Source organism: Embiotoca jacksoni, unplaced genomic scaffold, assembly GCF_022577435.1.
Source record: "Embiotoca jacksoni isolate LCO1_2020_lvr unplaced genomic scaffold, fEmbJac1.0.p SCAF_49, whole genome shotgun sequence".
In the NCBI taxonomy this organism is placed as follows: domain Eukaryota; kingdom Metazoa; phylum Chordata; class Actinopteri; family Embiotocidae; genus Embiotoca; species Embiotoca jacksoni.
In genome coordinates, this window is record NW_027185402.1 from 1,332,013 (window position 1) to 1,356,795 (window position 24,783).

The 24,783-nt window shown below is 41.7% G+C and overlaps 1 protein-coding gene across 7 annotated transcripts in view; it reads left to right on the plus strand.

The window, feature by feature from the left end:
- The window catches only part of kcnip4a (potassium voltage-gated channel interacting protein 4a), a 130,311-nt gene that overhangs the window by 95,505 nt on the left and 10,023 nt on the right, over positions 1–24,783 (plus strand). For 6 of the 7 annotated variants that reach the window (XR_011179294.1, XR_011179295.1, XM_069170229.1 and 3 more), the window contains 3 exons: positions 18,446–18,570; positions 23,711–23,780; positions 24,284–24,354. Coding sequence is in view for 5 of the 7 variants with exons in the window: in XM_069170229.1 (XP_069026330.1) it covers positions 18,446–18,570; positions 23,711–23,780; positions 24,284–24,354 (266 nt within the window). In the remaining 2 variants the exon portion in view is untranslated. Of the gene's footprint in view, positions 1–1,123; positions 1,737–18,445; positions 18,571–23,710; positions 23,781–24,283; positions 24,355–24,783 lie in introns of those variants that run through there. The other variant, XM_069170225.1, reaches the window with a different exon arrangement.

Sequence of the window (24,783 nt, forward strand, 5' to 3'; positions counted from 1 at the left end):
GTTGTTGTTTTTACACGTTATGAGCTTGTATCAATTGGGGTTAATCATTTGGAATATTTACTGTAGAAATAGATGAAAAGGATTAAATCAAAAATTCTGCTCTGTTCTTTGTTTTATGTGCAAGGAAATAATGAATGTCATGGCTGATGGTAACGACTATGACACTCTACACGGGGCCAGTAGATGGTGGTGTCTTCACTCATTTGCTACAAACACTGACTACATAAATCAAACACACACACACACACACACACACACACACACAAACACACACACACACACACACGACTCAAACTGTTTTTGAAAACGAGCTATTCCATTAAATACAGTGGTGTGATCGATGCTATTTTTCTCCTCACTCTCTATCCTCTTACATTGGTGTGTGTAAACACCACTGAGACCATCGAGTTCCCCTCATTCCCATGACAAATCAGACCGTTTACATTCACATGCCGAGAGAAAGCTCAATTAGCCGTGACATACTTGGACATTTTCAGGAAATTCTGCTTTTGTTCCTCTCACAGTTCATATTCCCTTTATTTCTTCTGGTTATGCTGTGTTACACATGGAAGCAACGAGCTTCTCTCAGAGGTTTAAAACAGCTCTTGATATGACATATGACCATCTAATTAAACTTTCCAAAAGCCTCTCTTCAAAAGCAATTTGAAACATGAGACGTTTCTTAAATAAAAACATAGAAAATATTTGAGAAAGTTCTTGTTTTGGCTGTCCATAATGCTTTCTTAATTAAATGAATCTTTGTGTTTCCTCATCATCTGCAACTTCAATCCTCTCTGGCCACAAAATAGTGCAATTGTCTTCATTTTAATGACATGATGGTTAGAAAACATACAATACTACTAATATTCAGTGACACTTACTGTGCTCTCCTTCAGTGCAACATCTCAGGATGTGCTTCTGTGTTTGAAGCGAATGTGAACATGTTTAGCTTTTGTGAGTGGTCATGCATCTTCTAGCACCACACCACCCCTCCGCCTCTGTCTCCTCTCCTCTCCTCTCCCCTCCCAACCCCTCCCTCCTCACTTCCTCACTCATATCCACTCCCTCTCATCTTCCCTCCCTTTACTTTGCAGTGAGGCAGTCAGTGTGCCTGAAAGAGCGAGAGAGAGAGCCACAAACTGTCAGAGAAGAGCAGAGTTTGCTTTTACTACAGCTCTCACATGTCTCCTCATTTGCGAGGAGGGGAATGAAAAAGAAGGAGGCCTTGAGCTCAGCATATTTGGACTTTATTCCCCTTTTGTTCATCTCTTCTAAATTCCCAGTGACCCTCTCGAGATCAGAGAGATCCTCAATGACTTTTAGCTCCTCACTCACCTGAGGCCAGTTCATCGCAGTTCTCGTCCCATCTTAACCCGACCCAGACTGGATTTAGGGAGCGAACCAGCAGTAGGTGGGTGCCTGGGAGGTGCCCGGCCCGTGTACGTGGGCCGGCGTAGCGCTGGAGTTGTTGCAGGGGAACTGGAGTGCGGGGCCAGGTGGGAGTGACGGTCCTGGTCCTGGTCCTGGTCCTGGTCCTGGCGGCGTCCCAGAGGGCGAGGAGGCCGACTCGGGCTCCGGGTTCGGGTCGGGGTATGGTGGCACGGAGTGGGCAGAGGGTGGAGCAATGCTGACCGCGATCTGGGAGACTGAGGGGCTGCAGACAGTGGGCATCGTGGTGCTGGTGTTCGCCTCCATCAAGCTCCTGCACCTTCTGGGGCTCATCAGCTTCTCAGAGGGTAAGACGCTGACGGAGCAACTGAGGGAGAGAACAAAAAAGCTGAAATAAATAGAAATTGCTTGCTGATAGATGTAATGTGTTGTGAATATTGTTGATGCAGGCGTTTTCCTCTTAATTTCCCCCTGACTCATCAGGGTTACTCTTTGGTTGCCAGAACTCCTTTGAAACAGACTGAAGAGTTTCGATGACAGCGAGTTGAAAAGTTGTGACATTAATTGAGGACCATGTACCAAAGCAGGAAAGACTCTGACTCGGGGGAAAAAAAACAACAACAAAAAAAGATTTCATGAACGGAACAGAAAATGGGACAGAAAAAAGTGTGAGCTTGTGATGTGACTGGAGAGAGAAAGGTCTCGAGCAAGAAAAATGTGTCAGTTCGGAAAGATGGAAAGGCTTCAGAGGCAAGTTCTGAAATCTGAGAGCTGAGAAAAGAGAGAGTGCTTCTGATATTTTCAAGCATCCGAGCTTGTCTTTCTTGTTTTGTGATAGTGATTTATCTTCAGTATACAAAAATAAGAGATTGAAATGACAACTTTTTCATGGATATGTATTTTATTGTACCCCCCTGGAAAACCATCATAGTGTACTAAGTACTGGCACTGTAAGGTTTACTGAGCACATAAAGTGTTGGGCCTAAATAAACTGTTGAGTTTAGACTCACTGCGGTTGTCTCATTAAATAAAGTAGAGCAGCATAGTAAGCAGTTTGAACTAAAAAAGCAGCCCATCCATCAGACAGCTGCTCAGTACCCACGCCCTATCTTCTAATTAGAATAATCAATCAGAAGTGTCTGAAGCTGTGTCCTTATTCAGTGAGACAATAAGTAAATAGAGAAGTGATAATGTGTCATAATGTGTAGCTGGAAAAAACTGACCTGACCTAACCCGAGAGAAATGTTTAGATGGAGAGCGGAGGTGTTAGCGGCTGTGTAAATACTCCGGCTGCGTTATTTCAAAGGCACGCGAGCCAGTGTTTCTGTTCGGGGAAACTGAAAACCTCATGCGCAGTGGTTTAAGTGCTTCGCTAAACAGTGACGAGTCGGTTTTCCCCTCGCTCTGCGTTTCCAAATGCAGCCGACTTTGAATTGATTATTTGCCACAGTTAGATGATACAGATGTCAAAGCCGGCGTGCGGGGCTGCTGTTTGCCCGTTGATGTGATCTGTATTCCTCACAGGTGTCTCGTGGTGTAATTGCTTACAGAATATCTGCTGTCTGAGCTCGTGGTACCTGACAAGCAGTCGATACAGGTATTGATGTTTTGCATGTGTTTTCAGTCATGTTCAGGAGAAGACGAGGGGCATGGACCACCAAGAGAGATTGGGAGAGGGCTTAAAAATAAGGCTGAGATTCTTTCTACGACGAGCCAGATTGGGTTTATAATGAGAAGGCACAGATCTTTTTAGAAATATGAGCACTGACTTTTACAGCTGTGGCTGATTTAGAGTCTCGGATTTAAGCCTGAAAGTGAGCTCATGAAGAAGCTAATAGATAATCCCCTCTTGGGGTGCAACTGATAATTATTTCCATTATCCTTTTGATTGTTTTCTTGATTACTCAATTTGTAAAAATGCCTGCAGTTATTTCCCAGCACCCGAAATGACATAAATGTTTGCTTTATCAAACCAACATTACAAAATTATATTTAGTTTACACAAACATAATTTCAGTTTATTTAGGATTTATAGTCACATACTGACCAGAAATGTTTCACATTTTTGATTGAAAAACAACTGACATGATATATTATAAAAAATAAAAAAAATAGTTGCCAAATAATTGAGCAATTACTTTACAATGTATTCTCTATAGCTACATCTTATTACTTATCTTAATTATCAATTCGTCTTTACAAAATGTGAGAAAATGTCTTTGTACTGAATTTTAGCTCATGTTATGTTTTTGCAAACAGATTTAACAGCTGCAGCAGAAAGTTCCTAAAGTGAAATGAAAAACTTGGCAAAATTTTGGCAAACAAAATATAAAAGGAAAACCAATCTAACTATAACGATTGCCTGTCTGGATTCAACTTAATATCCTAGGTTTATTAAACTATTTTTCCCAACTTCAGTTGATTCAGCTATTTTAACATTTTCAAAACGTAACAAAAAAGACTTTGAACTAATTATTCATCCTACGTTTAGTTGAGTCACATTTTTAAGGCAGTGAGGGGACTTATGTTTCTAAATTGAACAAATAAATGAATTGCATAGTTGGAGGGCCAGTGCTAACAACAGGATTCAGAGACTGTACTTACAAATATTTGCCACTGGATGTGTCATTCCTAACCAGAGCCACAGTTTTTTTTTTAGTTTTTTTTTTTACATAAACCCTAACAGTCATACAAAAATAACTTTGTAGCAGCTGTCACCTTCTGTAGTAACTAAAAATGGGTGTTTATGACCCTTTTTATTTTATTTTTACAAACCTCAAGGGATGATGTTTCACTGAAAGTGCACGCTCTGTTTAACATTCATACAGTCAGACATGTTCACAGCTGGAAGCTGCCCAGTGCAATCACATCTTCTACACTGCCGGCCACCTGAGCAGCCCGACTGGGGCGTCTGGGGAATAAAGGTCTTCCTTTAAAAGTCTCCGTGTGGTAAATGGTGAGAGAGCTTCTCAGCTGGACTGCACATTTAAACTGGCAACAGTCCAGTCACGAGAGCGAATTTGAGCAGAGTAAACTCTGGATGTATTTTACACTGCTCCACTTTGTACTGTATCCCGTCAGCTGGCAGCTAAAAGAAACCGTACACTATGTAAACATCAAGTCGTAGCAGACGACACATAGCCAGCAGAGAGGGTCACGTCTGCCCCACAGGGATTATGACACAGACTGTAAGCACTTCAGACCTGGAAAAAACAGTTGATTAAAAGCCTCTGCCGGTCACTGGCATGCTTTCAAATCGGAGAAACATAACGGGATCATCGAACCACACCGTGAAAAGTCACCGGAGCGTTGTACTGTGAATACGGGCAAGATGTGGCGAGTCGCCGCTTTGAGTCTGAATGTAATTGAACTGGTGTGAATTCTTGCTATCTATCCCAAGACTATTGTTTCGATGTCACCGCAGCTGGCTAAGTGTTTGCTCTACTTGGCTCCTAAAATGGTGTAATGAGCACTCTCATTAGAGGTTGAGTTACTGTTGTAGAAATTTGGATTTAATGGAGTTTTTTGGGGGTTTTTTTTCCAGTGATCTATCTTTTCCATTCATTCCATTTTCCACTCTATCTTTACATTTCCAAGCCTCATTCACTTGGACACACTGCAGCATAACACGGACAGACTTTCACTTTTTTGTTTCGCTCATCCACACACGTACTCGCGTCCTTTGCGCGCATATGTTCATTTCTACTTCCCCTCATACGATGCATTAGTGCAAACTGCTGAGTAAAGCCTCATAGGCTGCAGGCTAATCAGTATGTCACACAATGATGAATTATTCTCCGGTTCAGCTCTACACAGCAACACCCCCAACTCCACACCTCCACACACACACACACACATTCACAAGTACACCATTACCTGAACAAGCATGGAGCACTGTGTCAATTTGGACCTGCCGTTTGTGATTATCGGGTGAGAGCGCAGAAAGTCTGACCTCCGATATTCATCGAACAAGGTTCTCGTGTTCCGTGTGTCCTTGATGGGAATTAATTGCTTGGCAACAGAGAGAGTTAGCGTCAGCGTCAGCCCTGACCTGGACCTGTTTTGCTGCCGATTGTCTGTTTTCACTTAAGCAAAGTGTTGCGGTGCCATAACGAGCACCCGTGACTCTGTTCGGTCAAGTTATTGATGATGATGAAGCACAAATTATGTTTGGAGGTGAAAGCGGTTCAGTAAAACCAAACTTTAATTTTATGACTTTAACTCTTCATATCATCATCATAATTACTCTTATTTACCTTGTTGAACTTTTTAGGCAATGTTTTCAGAGTGGCCTCCTGTCCTTCAGACAGGTGATCTACACTGAAATGTGTCATCATCTCAACGTCTCATGGATGACCAGATGTTAGACGGGTATCTGTTGACCCCCGAGTGAGCGTCTGACTTTACCTCAAACAGTCGGTTCACATTTCAACATTTTTTGTAAAATGTCTTGACAGTTTTTCATGGTTTGCCTTCAAATTTGGTGCAGACATTCAAGCTCTCCAGAGGATTTAGTGTTTGCTTTACTTTTTATTTGGTGCCATCATCATCATCAAAATTTCTGTGTCCATGCAACCCTCTGTTGACACATTTGTTTAGCGCTGGTTGGCGAAAGTTATCACGCTAATATGCTAAAATTATTAACATGATGAACTTTAAACCTGCTGACCATCAGCATGTCAGCAATGTCATTGTGAGCATGCTGTAGTTATCATTTAGCTCGAAGCACAGCCCCGCAGCTGTAAGCATCGCTAAACTCTTTGTTTATTAAAAATAAATGTACTCATCTTTTACATGGGTGTAAATGGTCAACCAACCTTCATTACATCGTTTATTACATTGTTTAGATTCTGAAAAAAAGGTGTTAAATTATTCGGGTCTAAAAAAAAGATTACTAAAGGATATCTCATGGTTTCTAACATGAAACATTCTTGTTGAATTTTCATGATACAGAATTATGACTGACCTTTCTGCTGCTTTTTGGTGGCATTTATTTGTGATACAGCAGTTATGACGTGCCTGTCATTGATAATCACATCATCTGGGTATAAAACCAGCCCTTCTATAAGAGAATCACAGCTGTGTTTTAGAGCCCAAGATTAACTGCGGTGGGTCAGAGTCTTTATGTCTTCATTCTCAGGATGGGTAATTGTGATATTCTTTAAAGTTGGCAACCAGCGAGGGGCTTGAAACGCTGTGAGATAATGAAAGCATGTTCTTCATTTTTCTAAGTGCAGTGTGTCGATTTTTAGCTCTCTCGCACTGTTTTATGGCCGCGGGATGAACTGTGCTGCATCTCGATGGGATTGTTTTCTTTGCCGAGTCGCACATCCATCATCGACGTTGAGTCAGCAGAATTGTTTAGCATCTTTTTCATTATTTCAGATGATGGCATTTATGATGTGTTCAGTAAATGCAACTGGCAATGTTCATCGTGGAAATACATTTTATTGTTATTCAGGTGAGCATTTCGAAGATTATAATATGGAAACAATGACTCAGTTCCCGGTAGTGTGAGATACTTTGAGCGGCTCTACTGCTACCTGTAATTGTTCATCCACGAACCAGTCCGTTCAAAGGACAACAATCAACTGGCCCAATTACCCTTTGGCTATTTTCCATGATGTCTATTTAGAGCAGTGACTTGATTGACTTAACCTTTGTCTGCACGCCCTAAGTTGCAGATCCCTCTGGTGTCTTTAGAGGCAGGAAGGGCAAAGCAGCAGAGCTTATTGGAAGTAAGAGGACTCAGCCTGCCAATCTAAGTGAGGAGAGCAAGGACAAGTATCAGTCTGATGAAAACATCACAGGTAATAAATGCTGATAGAAGAATCATGACGGATACTTCTGAGCTGAGGATCCGATATGGATGATCGCAGTGCTTAAAGGCTCCCTGTGGAAGAGGGAGCGGCACGCTGATGCACTTAATTAAATGACCTGGACCATGGAGTAGTAGTGCAGGGAGGCTGTATCATGTACTGTCTCGTAGTGTTATTAAAAAGAAATATGCTTGTTGATTTTTGTGATATTCATTCATTCATATATTTTGGCTCAAGTGCTGAAAAACAAAATCAACAGTAAACCTTCAACCATTGTGAGACCTTTTGAAGCTCCACATGTGATACTGTTTTTTCAATCAAGGCCACCCAACCAGCATGCTCATTCAGCATGTTCATGACTTTAATGAGCTGGAGAAATGAATAATCATGTTGACACGTGAATCCAGCAACAGCAAGTTCCATAATTAAACCAAGGACATAAGTTCTCATGCATAATGCAGGAATTCCTTGCCAACCCTTATAGCTGTTGTTTTATTTTTCAGATGGATTTTATGTACCGGGCTTTAAAGTCCCCTGTACTTCAATAGAGGATTTGTGTGTGTGTGTGTGTGTGTGTGTGTGTGTGTGTGTGTGTGTGTGTGTGTGTGTGTGTGTGTGTGTTTTATGAAGTGTCTGTACTGTCTTTTGATGTTTTTCTGTCTTTTGTTTCTCTCTCTCTCTCACTGAACCCCTCAGAGTGTTTTTTTTTTTTCTCAGCTGATTGAAGATAGCATTTTGTGATGAAAGGAGAGTGGTGGGAAAAGCCTTCAAACTTCAGGGGACTGCACGAATGTAAAGAGAAGTGGGACTCTCGGATTGAAAGTGCCGAATTATACCGACTGTATAGTGAACCAATCTCAATAAAAGAGATTTCTTTAGTGTATCGAAACCATTTGCTGCGCAAGGATCAGTTTTAATTTTGCAGCGTCTGATAAAATAAAATACAGTACATCATCAGCTGTGAAGCCAGCACGAATGTTCAGTCCGCCCCACAGGCCCAGCATACGAAATTGACGTTTTCCATTTTTAAAAACTGAGATGATCTACATTGTAAAGTGCAAGTAAGAGTAATAAACACAAATCGCTTTGCTCATTTTAATGATATTGGTTTGTGCTGCAGACCATAAATCGTGTTGTCACATAACTGGCAAGCAACTTTTTCATCACAAGAGTAGCAACAGAGAAAAGGCCTCATTGTCAAAGAAGTAACTATCCAGCCCATTTGGTTTCACCTCTGGTGATTTCCGCGGTTAGTTTTTCCCCATGTTGCCCCACTGGATATCGTCTTTTGGCTGAGCCACAGTATATGGAGAAAACTAGTTGTGCGTTCAAGAGGTTGTTTATGTGAAATATAAACACTGCCTATCTTGTCAGGGGAAAATCCATTTATCCATTAATGCTCTTTTCTGAGTGACTGGTAGCATCAGTGTGAGTTTCCTGTCAGCAGCTAGAATACAGATGACTCACTACAACTGAGTCATAAAGACTCTTTCCACCTTCTTCTGGCATGAAAGCTCTGAACTTTGGAGCTGAAGTGTGATAAAAACTCCTTCTTCCTCTCTTGTCCCATCTTCTAATCTTTAAAATGATTGGAGTAGAAAAGCAGACCCTTTCCCTCCATTGCTGCAGGAAGGTTTTCCTATAGACAGACTATTATTGAAGCACTTCCAAGTGACAAATGATTGCAATTAAAAGCATAGCCTGCTCTTTCCCCAGATTCCAATAAATGCCTCGACCCTCTGATGGCATGTCATTATGGCCAGCGTGAGAGCCCGCTCTGCCTCATAAAGAATCTTGGCATCCAGTCCCCAGATCAGCAGTCAGTGTAGTCAGTCACACTCAAGACAGAAGAGAAGAGGACAGCATTTATTTCATGTCCATCTTAAGCCTGAAAAATTAGGCTGTACAACAGTCACATTTCTCACAGTCGCTTTTCACAATCATTTACACTAATCAGAGCTGCTGGTGCATTAGGCAACATACAAACTGTAGCAACTTGCAGTAGCAGTGGAAAGCAAATGCATTGTTTTTGGCACTGTAGTTTGAGCTGCTTTGCCGCCCGTCTTGCAATAGCTAACCTGATGGGAATACTCACGGCTTCAGTCCATTTGGCTGTTAACACGCATCTATTCCCAGCCTCCTCTGATTTATTTGGATCTGCCTTTCATCCTTTGCAGCAAGGCACAAAAGTTGATGTTGTGTCCCAGGATTAGTAAATTCACATCCCAGCAAAAAGATTTCAAATGTGTTTTTTATTTCGGGCTGTCGAACAGACATTTGGTCTTTGTGGTCTCAGTAGTGAGCTCACTTGGGTTTGGTTTTTGAGACGAACCAAACACTGACCTTGCCTTCCGTCCTAAGATTTCATTGCCAGATTTTCCTGCCTGACGTAAGGAACCAGAAGCTGTTTTATCAAATAACAACAGTGACATATCGCCCTGCCTGACGCCAGTCTCTGAGCTTATTTGTATTTGCGCCCACCAAATGAGAACAAATGGCAGATGTGTATCCACCTCCCTCATCGTCCATCTGATTTATCTGATATAAAATGAGGCCTTCTCATTCCACAGTGGGGCCTGTGTTTGAATTACTTTTCTTTTATTGACTCGGTTCTGCAGATGTAACACTTGCGAAAGCAGCATTGTAATCAGTAGATGTCCACTGTTGGTAGCTCTGGTGTTCTGGATGTCTGCTATGATTTGTTTTGTAGCATTAGAAAATATTTGGTGCCGCAACAGGGAATTCATTATGCTTCAGGAAAGGCAAAGTCAGCCGCTGCAAAGGAGCTCGATCTTTTATCTTTTGCCTGCAGGTAGATCTCGCAGATGCCAGCGGTATGTTGCATTTCCATTCACCTTTTTTTTTACAGTTAACTCATATCTGTTGGTGTATTTCCACAGGGCAGCCTGTATGTCTGTACAGAAAGTCATGTGTCTTTTGGTTTCACCTGCTCTTTTTCAACGTAGATTCACAGATTCAAATGCCCCCCAACTGTGTTGAGCATTTACAGAGAAAATGTAAGTTTATGTGAGTAAGTAAAGCTGAGAACATGAGGATAGTGAACTCGCAATATAACTCATTACCTTCTAATTTAGTTGTGGTTCAAAGTATCCCATTCAAGTGAATCACAAAGAAATGTTTCCTCTGACGCTTGTGGGGGCATCAAATGTATAATCAATGCCTCTTCACTCATCTTTCCATTGAATCTGGCTCTGCTTCAAATGTAAACACAGTCTATGGAAATATTATATCAATGCACTCTCATTATGTTGAGCATCCGCAGCAGCGCGATCATTTGTGAGCAGATGTTCACTGTTGACAGAGGCATTACTCGAGCCATAGATCAAAACAGCCAAACAACACTTGTCTCCATTTCGTCCTCTGCCAGGAGTTGGTGTAACTTCAGATTAGCAGGTCAGTTTGATATCACATTGGCCTTCTTTTTGGGAATCATGCCAATCACGCCGGCATTGTCTGACAAACACGGCTCATCTGCGCTCACCCCGCAGGTGTAATTTCAGTTAATTGCTGGCTGCAAAGTGTCTGTTACATTTGTCCCCGTTTCACTCAAAAACAGCATGCAGCCCTGGGATTTGAACACTGAGGGGAAAGTGCTAAAAGTCAACCAGATTTCGCTGATTAGATTAGATATAATTGAGCCAAAAGGCTTTGCTTCTGCGTTTGTGCAATTGACCATATGACAGCATGACCTTCTGCAAATGTCCCATGTGTAGCCCGTTACTAATACTGGGCTGACCTTTTAGAAATATGGGGGTGTTTAGATTTGAAATCGAAAGAGGTATCGACAAGCCAGCATAGCAGGGGCCACATTTGACTTAAATATTATGAAATAAAAAATGTTTTACTTTTTTTTTTTTTTTTTTTTTTTTTTACAGCTATCAACTAAGGCAATTCATTTTACTTCTGCGTGACTGTTTAGTTTTTAATGCTATGGAGTGAGGAACATGTATGAGCCACCGCAAATAATTGGGTTGCAAAAGATGACTTGATGGGTTCAGGTTGACATAATTTGTCTATGCAGACGCCATGAAAATTTGATGTGTTTCGTTTTAGTGTAACTCGTTGCTGATGAAAGAGGCAGCGGTTTTCTGATTTTGACTTTGATACCATCTGTCACGAGGTCTGCAGGAGACAACTTAAGGGTGTTAAAAGATTAACACCTGGGATCCTCTGACTTTAATACCTGGTGTGAGGACTGCAAACATTTCAAATTTCTTTTTTGAAAGCATTCATCAATAATCAGTCGAGTAACGTTAATGTCAGCGTCTGTTTTAATAAAACCAAGAAAACCCGTAAAGTACGTTTTTTGTTTGTTTGTTTTTTTAAAGTCCAATTTGAGAATGTTAACTGTCACTTCAGAATTAGTGCAAAATATGTCGGCATATGGCTTTTGTCGTAATTTAAGGGGGACATGTGATGCTGTGTTGGTACCATGTGTCACTGAACGACTGTCACACTGAATCACTAGCTCAGTAAAACAATCCATCTTTCTGCAGTGATTAACTTGATCTCAGAACCCGTTTCAACTCAATGGCAGATAAATTCTCTGAGGGGACTTGAAATGTCCCAGAAAATGACTACTGATTATAATGTGCCTATTGAAATGATAAAGTCAGACTGGAACCCAGCAATTTCAATTCCAACTTTAATCCTAAATGCAAACATCAGTTCAAAGTCTGAAACTAACTTTCTGATCACGTTTGACTGCTGCTGCTTTTGTCTGCCATTGCAATCACCCATACCTGTTCTGTGACTGTTGACATATTTTGTCCCTAAATGGATAGCAATAGGAAGAGCACAGCTTTGCGATGAACTTGATAAGCTCAGATTGCTGCTGGTTTTTTTTCTCCCCCCGTGTTGTATAGCCGGGACTCAGAAGAGGCTATATTAGGAGCGAGCTCAGTTTGAGATAAAATCAGTTTTGAGTTTGGTTCAGGTGTTAAGTTAGTCAGAGACAGCAGGACGTGATGTCACCGGGAGCTTTTCGACAGCAGGTGGCTGAGTCTGTAAATGTGAGGAAGTCTGGTTCATTCTTGCGGTTTCATTTGACAGTTAGGGATGTTGCGATCAATCACTAACGCATCGAAATGAAACAGCAGGGGCTCTGGCAGAACCTCTGATACCTGCAGCAATGATGGTGAGTGCATAACCCACGATAAGAGCGTTATAGTCACACGAGAAGTGTCTTGCAAGCATAAAATGTGACAAGCGCTTTTGTAAATTTTTACTACCCGTTTGTTGTCAATTTGACATAATGTAAGTTTTATGTAAGGCTGTGTTAGTCAGCAACCAGGAAGTTGGTGTTTGAAATCACCCCAACAAATTTACTGTGCATAAAAGTATAGCTGATACATGCAATTTGTAAAATAATGAAATGCTGATCCAAACACTCATACGGTTGTGTCGTCTATAGCTTCTTCGACTACCAAAAAAAAAACAGGCTCAATTTGACTTAGAAATTGGTCTTCCTGTATTTATTTTAACGATGTGCTTAATGCGTTCAAACCTGTAAAAAAAATATTTGTAACCTAATAATATAAATCGTATCATAAATCACGTCATGTCCGTCCTGCAGTTATTGTGCGTGACTCTTCATCTGCTGTTCATATTTTTACTGTCAGAGATCCACAAGCAGCACGTGTCTAATCCTGATTGGCAATTGGAAAGATGCCAACACACCAAACTGAGATGGTGAAACGGGTAAACAGTTGACACAAACTTACATTATCTCTAAACAGAAGCATGTTTACACTGTCACTGAGAGCACTACCTTGAATGTTTAAATGTTTACTCTGAAGCTTTTTTTTTTTAGCTTTCTGTGATGTCATCCCAACCCCACTCCCTGAAAACCAATCATGCATGAGCTTTTTCATTATTTAAATGGGTTTTCACGTTACCTGCGTGTAAACAAGTCTTTCTATCTGAGCATTAAGTGAAACCATAGGTCACTGACACGAATTCAATTAGACTAAGTCGGCCGTTAACTGTAACCCAGAGCCACTGTCCAGTTGCAGTCTAAGCTCTTTAGACCACTCCTACAGCTGCACTGGCTCACATCCTTGGTGTTGCTGCCCGTAACACTATCTGACTGTAGCTGTCGGAAGATAAGTTGTGCTCCCTCGGAGTCATGGCCTACTTTTGAGAGCCCTGCCTTCTTGGCGCCACGTCGCTAAATAAATGGCAAAGAGCTGAAGCTAAACAGTATAAGTTAAGACCTCATCTTAGATACACGCACACACACACAGAGAGAAAGAGAAACTCTTGAGAAAAGATACGTGACGCTAGTCCACATACAGATACAGCTCCGACACAGGGCGAAAGGTTTGGAATAAAGTAAAAGACAGACAGCGAGGAAGTAAAATTAGCGCTGATAAATGTAATCAGTGGCTGAAGTTAAAAACTATCTTGTCCAATTTCACACAGATTAAACCTAGATTTGACCCATTAAAGATCCCTTTAATGCTTTTTAATTTGAATCTCGCCCTGAGTGAGGGCTTTTGTACTTACTGTATTAAATTAATGTGTCCCATGTGGTCCCTCAGGCCATCATTTGCCTGTGTGTAGCACTTACTGTATCCCCTCATACCCCAACCAAGAAGCAGCAAGCTCAGCAGCGCCGTTCATCAGACTGTACGCTTCAGCAGAAGAATTGAACCATGATTTATTGATTTTAAGCAGCCATGTGTAGCCACCTGAATACATTTTCGTTTGTACATGATATAGATTTATCAATTATTTAGCAGCCACTCTCTTTTTTGTTGTTGTTTATGGATCAGCTTAAAGCTAGTGAGGTTTTACCTCCCTGCTCGACCTTACCTTTGAGATAAATGAGGCCTAAATAGTAAACCATGAGGGAGTGCTAGTTGAGACATGATTAATCAGTCTTGACTCGTTTTTTTTTTTTTTATGGGGTAATATTCTCACTTTTTCAGTGTTTAAGCATTTTTGCAGCTTTGTTGGCTCATGCTGTGATATTGTGTAGTCAACCTTTTTTTATGGCTGTAGTCTACAAAGCTTGTTACCTTATGTCCTGTGGTAATTACATTTTGCTGAGACATTTTCCTGTGTTTATGACCCTCCCACTCTGGGGCATTCAGTCTCATTGTGTTGTATTGCTGCAGGGCAAAATGGCGACGGCAGCTTTGTTACCCAGAGGTGGCTGTGGCTTACATTTCTGATGAGCTGTACAGTCAGCTACTATATATCGGCTATTATAGCAGCTGCCACTCAAAAAGCTGCAACGGTTTGTTGTTTTTTTTCTTTTGAGAAAGGCAAAAGTACGGCATGACATCATGTGTGTGCACGACTGAAATTTAACATGTTTAGACTTCACGGAATCGTCTTTCCTAATATACTCGTTTCTTCAGGACAACAACACCCATTCATGGCGTTAAAAAAATTGCATTTAAGTGATGTAATGCCAGCAAAATGGTGAACTTTGACCTTCGCGGGCACAGTAGAAGCCTTTCTTTACATTATCACACACGCAGTCAAACGTCAGATCCAATTTGTCAATGAAATGAAAGGGCAAATATTAATCAGACAGCCATGACTGCATGCTCTTTTCTCGCCTGATTAAGCACCGCGTCACTCAAGCTCTGCTCAATTCCACTTTAGAGATCAGTTTTTATGACATTCTTATTGGTTCAGCTTCTCGCCAACAGTCATGCTTTCAGTTCTACTAGTACAAATAATCTGAATGTACTCCTTTTAGTTTGCACAGCATCCTATATCAGTCCAATACTGAAGCCCATCAGCTTGTCCTTGAGAAAAGATGTCTCTCTCTAGTACAGTGATGCTTCCAAATAAAGACAGCTTGCTGTCAAGATCGATATATCTCGGTAACAAAAGCAACATCTGTCTAGTTCAACCTGAGCGAGGGCACTCAGACGTCTCCTCTCCACTCGGGTAGGAAGGTGTGTGTCAGGGAGGTAACAAGAACTGATGAGGGCATTATCCTCCAAAGTTATCGTATTATTATTATTATTATTATTATAGAGGGCAGCATGAGCTGGCCTTCAGCAGAAACCAATCAGTATCTTTCACAGCAGGGAGGTTTGCTGGGCACAATAATGCTGGTCATATTGAACACTGTGCCAGGTCTAATCCGAGAGCTTTTAACCATCTGCTGTGTGGTTTGCCTGTAGTCCGTTAACACAGTTAGTGTGTTTACCTCAGTGCGTTGTGAGGGTGAAAAGGCTGAGACATTTGAGAATTCAGATTTTGGATAAGAAGTCGTGCTTCAGGCTAAGATTAGTCAAGCCTTCTTCCTCACACTCACTGATGATTTCACATGAATAAAGCCGATATCATATATCAGTCGTATAGGTATTAAACATCTGATCAAAGCAGTGGAACATCCAAAGGAATAACGTAAAAAGTCATTAATTCAGTTTAGTCAAGCAGCTTTTTTCAGGTGTCGTATTTCTCTTACCCACACTGAGCTTCTCTTCTGCAGACAGATATGTTTTGCTCTCAACCTCCAGACCAGGTTGCAGATTTATGACCCAATTTTCACTGCCTCTACTCTGTGATGTAATTGTTACTACTAGATCCTTTTATAGCCCAGGTTTATGGAGGCCTCGTACAACTCCCGACGACCATCTTGTCGTTTGGTGGACTAGTTATGAATATACCATGAGATCCACCTCTATTATTATTTTGTATCTTTGTGCGTAGCTTTGCAATTAATGAAGTGTTGCATGACTGACAAATGGTTTACAGCACTCGTGTCAAACCTCACCAAAAAAATTGTCAGAATAACCCTGAGAAGAAGGGGAAACGGGTTTGTGCACTTTTGGGCATTGCTCTGGACTTATTACTTAATGACGTTTATGCTCACAGAGTGATGCTGCACAAAACACATGAAAGTGTTTGTGATATTGACTGGAGGAAAACACTCTTTTGTCCAGCAGCATGCTTGGTTAAGTGTGAAAAGAGATGCCACCTAACGAGATATTAACTTACACCCTGACGTGAGGTTGCAGGCTCCATATCATATTCAGAGCCTGTCTTTTACACTGATGACCTACAATGTGCTGGAAGACTCATTAATAAATCATGTAACCCAGTGGACTAGTGCCTCATGACTTGCAGAAATGCCAGGCTTAGACAGTCATGAACTTGTAGCTTATATATATATATCTATATATATATATATATATTTTCATCTGCACTAGTGTCTCTATGGATGTTGGGCTGCTGATCCACCAATTGGTCTAGACTGATGACAAAAGTAATTGGATGGGATTGCCATTCAGTTTTGTACACACAGTTATGGTCCTTTTAGTGTCATGGATTTTAGTTTTTGGTTTTAGGTAAAGTGTCTAAACAATTATTGGATGAATGGCCACGATGGTTCATCTTCAGGATGAATTGTGATACTGTTAAAATGATTTCCTGTGTTTTAATCCAACACCACAATCAGGTTAATGTTTAATTTTGTCCTGACCAAATCCATGCAGAATTAAAAACTTCCCATCAGCCTCAGCTGTACTGTGTGTTTAGTGCAAATTAGCAAAGGCCAGCATGAAATTAGCTCAAATCAAATGGTAAATATCATACCAGTGTTAACATTTTGAGCTTGGTTGAATGCTCACATTAGTGTGAAGCTCAAAGCACCACTGTGCCCAGGTACAGCTTCACAGAGCAGCTGCCACAGCTGTGAGCTACAGGTATGGCCACATTAAACATTTTCTGGGATTTTTTTTAAGTCTGACAAATTTAACAAGGTGTCTCTCCCCCCCTGTTGAGGCACCTGGTGCAGCTTTAAACCGAACACGGTGCAAAAATACTGTGTTGTTGTCCTGAAGCAACCTTCTGTCTGTATGAACTTAAATAGACCCTCTCGCCAATTGCATGTCCAGTTTCCTAGAATGTACTGAGGCTCTCAGTTGCCGAGGTAACCGCGAGACTTAATGCTGTACTTCCCAGGTTACCCTCAGATTGTCCACAAGCGCGGCGTGAGAGCTCGACTCATGAGGCTCTTTCCATGCTCAACAGCCAAAAAGTCATCCTCCGGTAGTCAAAGCAAGTGGCTCTTCCAAGGCTCTCTCTCTCTGTCTCTCTGTCTCTCTCTCTGTCTCTCTCTCTGATGATTTTGTTCCTGTTGTTGTCGTCTAAGATGCTTTTTTCTTTCTGTGGCTTTTCATGGTATTTGAACATGCACTCAAGACGGGCTTTCGTCACGCACGATTGCTGGAGCCGCATTTCAGCCACAACATTTGATTTTTTAGAAATCTTTATTTCACCGTTCAATCATTTGTTGAATGTGTAAAACGATGCACCATAAAGCACATTTGTCATTTGTTTAGTCTGAATTATCGCCATCGTTTACATTGACATGGATATATTTGCATCGTAATTGTATGGTGAACGCACAAATAGTGCGTCTGATGTTCAACCGGGCAGATAAACATGAATGGAGTAATTACACAGCTGTAATTCTACAGCTGCTGAACTGACATGAGGATGAAAATAAGATCCAGCAGCTGTTTTATTTCCTTTACATCAGCTAACGTCACTTATAAATGCCCAGCATTTGCGCCGCAGCAGCAGGTTAATTGTGGTTTATTAGAAGATCTGGCCTTTTGGCTGTGGGCCACAGTGAGATCCTTGGTAGCTAATGAGGCACTTAGACAGGGTGTCACACTTCAGGTGGATGAGAGGCCCTGCGCCAACAAGACAAGTCAAACGCTGTGCTGCGAGGACAGTGCAGTCAGTGACAGTGCCCAGACAGCATCTGCCATCATTACAGGCCCATTAAAACATTTCACAGGGTTCAGCTGTCCTTGTTCACGAGGAGGCTCTCTGCCACAAGGACTTGTTGTGTTCTGAGGTCTCAATAACGCTAATTACCTCTGCTCTTGTATTTGTTGTGCAGAAGAAAAGGGCATCGAGATTTTTGTTTGGTTTTGTGAAGGGCTAAACGAAGGACCTTGATATATAATGAGGCGAAGGAAAAAAAACATAATGCTTCATTTACTCGAATGGATGTTTCGGGATTCTGATGCCGTTTCATTTCAAAATTAGTTTATTAGTTTTTAGCCTTTTGGATATAGGTGTTGCAAATGTCTAGAATTATTTGTGTCCCTATTTTTTGACATGTGGAAGTGTTGGTGCGATAACTAAAAGGCCAGCCTAAAAAAAAAAAGATAATTTGCTAGTACTCCAACAAGCATCTGTTCACATCTGACCTTCTTCCTCTTCCTCTCCAGACAGCGTTGAGGATGAGCTTGAACTATCTGCCGTCCGCCATCGCCCCGAGGGCCTGGAACAGCTTGAAGCTCAGACACGTTTCTCTCGCAAAGAGCTACAGATCCTCTACCGAGGCTTCAAGAACGTAAGTGACACGGCCACCGTGCAGCCTCAGCACCACGCATAATGTACAAGTCGGTGGGCTTTGTTCTCTCTCGGACATCCCTCTGTCTCGGATATAAAAAAAAAAAAAAAAAAAAAAAAAACTTGTTTTTCTTTGATTTTCTGTTATTCATTCTTTTACCACCTTCTCTCGCGCTTCTACTCGAGTCCTTTCAAACAGCTCAACTTCCTTCTGGTGCTCATCACTGCAGCTTTCACTCCGCTCGTGGAGTAAAACAAAATAATCGAGCATCCGAGATATCCCACTTTGCTGAATAAACTGCATGTTGCACGAGGTGTTGAAATTGAAATTTATGTACATGATTCACCGCGCCAGGGATAATTAGGTTGTACCTCGAATCCACTGCGGGAGATTACTGATGAGCAATCCAGGTCATAGTCCTTGAGAGCAGCTCACATAAAACAGCCTCGCTTCATTGTCACCTCTGGTGTGTGAGGTGTAATGAGGTGACCCAGAATTAACTCAACCGAAATTGTCCGGGAATGAAAGAGGATAGCGAGTCATGTGATCGTGAAATTCCCACGGGGCTTCAGTTTCCTGTTGAGCCCGTTCCAGCGAAGTCCCTGCAAAGCCTGCCCATTAGTCCACTCCCACTAGAGACGGGGGTAAAAAAAGTGTTCTAATGAGGCCTTTAATTTGTGCCACACAATCTGCCTGATTCCCTTTTAATGCTGAACTTCGTCTGTCAACACCATCAGATCACGTTTTTTTTATTTCTATAATTTATAGTTTTTTTGTGACAAAATACATACGTAACTAATGTCATTCCCATCAGCCTCAGATGTCACGCCAGCTAAACATCAGCATGTCAGCATGCCGATGTTAGTAGCTATTCAGCAGAACACACAGCTGTGCCTCAGTACAACCCCACCGAGCTGCTGGAGTCGATTCGCAGTCTTGCTTTTTGTCATAGAAAGACATTTCCTTTTCATTTACTCAATTGCACGTCTCTGCCGTGTAATTAGACAGATGTTGTTGAGGCAGAGGTCCAAGTCAGACGAGGAGAATAATGACCCTTAAATTGCAGCAATTAAATAGCTTCTGTCCATCACTAAGTCCATAGTGAAGCACTTTTTCTTTTTTTTTTTACCTGCTGGGGTCAAACAGCTCATCGTTGTCTTGCCTCATCCCAGCGACACCGGCAGAAAGTAGCATGGCTTTTAAGGCCAGCCAAACAAATAAAAGCTGGCACGATTCCCACGACGAGAAGTGGCCCTTCGTCCTCGGTGTCCGGGGTTTCACAGCAAATCAAATGCCTCCGATCCGAGTGGCAGGATGAGGTTGTTTGTCTCGACAACAAACTTGACGAGTCATGCACTTGTGGGGCAGGTGGTCAAAGTGGAGCTTTGTCTTAGATCCAGTAATATGTCTGGCAGAGGGAGCACAACACGACCTGTGGTTCTGGGAGTTTTGCTTTTAAAGAGGAATTTAAGCAAAGGTCAACTTTTAAAGGTTTGAGAGAGTCAATTGTTTCATAAACCCGCAGACCCGAGACTACAGAAAATAACACAATATTGTCCTCACGTCTGACCAAATCTGCTGGGCTTTCACAGTTCACAGTCCGGGGCACCGCCTCGGACATTAGATTAAGATCTTGTACTTTCTATTCCATCAGTCAGGATGCCTCCCTGTTCGCAGGTTTATTTCATTCCCCCACACCGCTTTATTGCTGTATCGCTTCACGAGTCTCCGAACAGAATTTCACGCCCGACCGGTCCTGCATTTCACAGATTATATTTATGATTTTGTTATCATGGATAAGCTAATTTTACAAGCATATCAAATGAATACAAATACATCTTCTGATCTCGCACTCCGTCGAAGGAGAATGGCACTGAATAATGTGAAAAATGAAACGGCATCCAAGGGAAAGTGAAAAATCTTCACTGTTTATCATTGTACACAACTTACCAATTTACCATTATTCCAGTTGCTCTTTGCCTTTTATTTCTGCTGTGAGGAATGAATTTTATTTTAATGTAAAACATAAAAATGTGGAGAATTTGATGTCTTTAATTGGGTAAATCATTCATCCGTGTTTCACTGATGCCCACGTGATAAGAAAAGAGCTTTCCCAGTAGCTTGCTATTAATAACTCAAGCAGAGGGCGTCGGTTAAATGAAATACTGATTTTAGCTTTGCAGGATCAGAGTTTATCCTGACGGCACCTTAAATCAGAGTGCAACTATTTCTTTAAATTGAATCGCAGGGGCCCTTGCGTTGCACGTGGCAACTAGATGACAGGGGCTTCGTTCTCAATTGAAAAATTGCCTCCCTCGCCGGTGTCGTCGTGAGACGGAGAAGAGACGATAAAATATACTCGGATAGGTTTCGGTGACCTTTAATTTTCCTTCAGATTTGTCAGAATAAGTTAGCGATGCTCGAGGAAGAAGCTGACTTGCAACACGGCCATTCGAACATTACTGTCCCAGTGTGTCATCGGTGTGTTAATAATGTTGACAGCTGGAATTGTCCGTCTGTGTACGCACACATACAGGCGTGCGCAGACTCTACAAGTGAGGTGGTGTTGAGCGTCCCCCCCCCCCCCCGCACTTTAAACACCTAATTACAGGACATTTCCCTGCACTACTACTTCAACACCGGGTTGACTGTTGAGAGCCGGTTCCCTGCACTGTTGTAGCGCATAAACATAGCGCTAATTAACAGAAGCTCCAGTAAACAACAGAGAAACACTGTCTGTGTCAAATGTACAAAGATGCTGCAGAGCGCTTTTTTTGCTTTTGTGGTGGATATATTTGATATCCAAGGTTTCCTCCCAAAACATCTCTGCGGTCTCGGCAGGGTTATCGTTTTGAAATCAACCAGTGCAATGAGACGCTTGATGTCGTTCACACGTTCGTCTGTCAGATACAGTCACTTCAAACCACTTTCACTTTTCTGTGAAGGGTTTTGGTGTAGATTTCATTCTGAATGGGTCAAATTGTCGTTTCCTTAAATCAATCAATCTACACTTCAGAACCCATAATGACGAAATCTTTTGTTTAACATTTATTACACATTTAAACTTGTTCTCACTTTCGTGGCCCGTTTGGCAGCTTAGAATTTTCTTGGCCATCTTGTTGAGCAGCCCTGGTGCCCACTGTGCTCCTGGGGCCACTCGAAGCTTTTCAAACTGTTTTATCCTCTTCTCCTGAACAATGCCATGCCGCAGTTTTATCACGGAGCTCTCCCATTGGACTTGGCGGTTTGGTTTTTGTCCCGACATGCAGTGTCGATTGTGGGACCTTTACATAGACGGGTGTCTTCCTCTCTGAAGTGTGTCCAATCATGTCACTTTATCACATGTGGACTCCAGGCCAGTTCCACACACATCTCAGGAATATACTAGTTAAAGCGAAAAGGACAAAATGAGTATAATTTGGAGTTCAATCAGATTTTACATTTGAATTTATTTTTTTTTTAAACATGTTTTTATTTTGTCATTATTGTTTTTTTGTGTTTACTTTAAAAATACCATTTGTATCCATTTTAAACGAAATCTACAGTTCAATAAGGTGTGCAGAAAATGTAATGTGTTTCTATAGCAACTGTATGTGATGCCATGATCAAGTCAAAACATTTTCAATACTTTGAATTATCATCAAATGCTTGCTAAACTTATGGCGTTGCAATCAGCCTCAGTTGACATTTGCACTTAGTGCTAATTAATAAAAAAAAATGTGCATGCTAATGTCATACATTTTTAAGTGGAAATGCTGAACATGGGTACATTAGCAGTGCTATTATTAGCATGTTCTCATGCTGACATTAACATTTCTTCTCAAATCTGTGCCTAAATTAGTCTTGATTTGTTGTTGTGAGCGCCGGACTAACTCCATTATAATCCGTGCTATTTATTCTGTCCCCAATGGAGAATAGTTTTCGGATCCCTGCAGTGGTCCAACCAGTGACTCTCAGACCTCATTAAATACAGACACCAAACGACAATGTGGAGACATACTTGTTCTTATTCTGTCTCCCTAACTTCCCCCAAATCCTCTCTCAGCTCGCCGTACAAGATATGCAACTGGGTCTGTGAGACAAAGCAGGCGAGTGTCAGGGGACTTATGCAGGCAACCTTGCAGCATCCTCTTTGCTTGAAACACGAGGACCCCTTTTGAAGCAAGACAACAAGGTTTCATCTTTATTTTCTCCATCTCCACTGCTCTGTTTCCCAAAGTGTCTGATCAGACATGGTCACAGGAAGGAGGAGACCCAGTCCCAGAGAAATGACAGTAGCAAATTCTCCTAATGTAGGCTTCTTAAACACAAGTAAAACAGATTTTAAATCACATTAATTGTTGACATTGTTCATGTCAGGGTATGAAATGTGTTGATGTGAACGTGTACATGTCTTATCTGCACTATTTATCCCTGTATCAGAGGTATTCATATTGTTGCATCCACCCTGTGAAATCTTTGATTTCCTACTGCAGCCTCCACTGTGGCCATTCCTTTGTACAGAAAAACCGAGAGAAACATGTGGGTCCTGCTCTGGAAATTGCCCATATGGGTGGAGCATTTCCTCGGTCTGTGAATTCAATATCCTGCCAGAGTGTGCGGCGTACCGCCTCGCACCAAGAGAGCGGAATTGAACCCGCATAACTGCCTGCCTTTATCACCATGCTGCCTTGAGCAAGGTCGTCCATTATTTTCTTTGGTCCTTTTGAAAACGAGACAAAGGCGATTTTCTCTAAAGTGTTCGTAAAAGTATTCAGTCTTTTCCACTGAATGCTACCCGACAACCACAGTGAGTGACTCTGAATGGCCGTGGAGGAGCGACGGTATGCATTAAGGCTCGGATAGTTTGCGGTTTCCACCAAATTGAACATGTTTTTGACTGTAACACACTGTCTGAGGGTGGAATTTACAAAAGTCAATCCGTGATGGAATAAAAAGTTTCTTTTCTAAATACGTCTTCCCACCGAAAATGGACTTTTCAGCCAGGTGTGGTCACTGGGGGCTTTAAGTTTCTGTCTCTTGGTCATTTTTTTTTTTTTTGGCACGTCTTAAACAACAATTTAAATGAATGACTTTGATATAAGCGGGAGTCTTTAATATAGATGGCAAGTGACCTGTGCAATTCCATTTTGTCTTCCAGGAATGTCCCAGTGGAGTCGTCAACGAAGAAACTTTTAAAGAAATCTACTCACAGTTCTTCCCACAAGGAGGTCTGTGCTCACCGCTTTGTATTCCCTGCTTGTGTTCCCTCTCACAAGTGCTTCTTATCTCATCTGTTTGCTGGAATGACGGAAATTGTCTTTGACGAGTGTTTACAAAAATTGCACCCGAGCTCAGGGTACTTTAAGTTGACCTTCCATCTGAGGAAATGCAGCGACTGAGAGGCAGAGGGAGAAAAGTATTTATGCAGCCTTGAGTTTCTCACTGCTGGATCTCATCATTATGCAAAGACTCTTCCTGAGGAAGAAGAGGGAAAACATTAGGAGGCTTTGATATATCTCTTCAGAGAGAAGAAAGGCAGACCAGTGAACATAATGGCACGGCACACACGAAACAATGATAAAACTCGTAGCTCTCAGCATGCTCTTCTTCTCTCTCGTCGGGAGCCTGTTTACTTTGAAGTAGTACAGAAAAGGTACAGAATCTCATTGATGTGTTACAGCTGGTGTCATTGGCGAAGTTTTTTTACGTTTCATGTTTTTTCTCTTCGTAGATGCTTCGACGTACGCACATTTCCTTTTCAATGCATTTGACACAGATCACAACGGCTCTCTGAGTTTTGAGGCAAGTATTCTGGTTACAACACAGGAAGTTGTGCATGGGCGGCGTCTAGAGGCCACAGAGGCCAACAATTTAGCAAGCTAACAAGGGGGGGGGATTAACGAAAAGCAGGAAATGCAAAAGGACGGAGGGGAAAGATGAAGCCTTTGGGAAGAACGACATTTTCCTCAGACGTAGGCTATTATCCAAGTAATGAAGACAAACTCTACATGGCTGAAATGACATATATATAGCTTACCATCCAATGAAAAATGAACTTCCATGTCCTCCATTTCTGAAAACAAGTCAGGAAACATGTCACAACTCTGACATCTAGATACCACATGAGGGGGCCATCCATATGGACTTATCTCTCCGACCCTATTTGAACGCAGCATTAGTTTTTTTCAGTTTGACAAAGGTTACAAGTGAATTTTCCCATAAATATAAAAA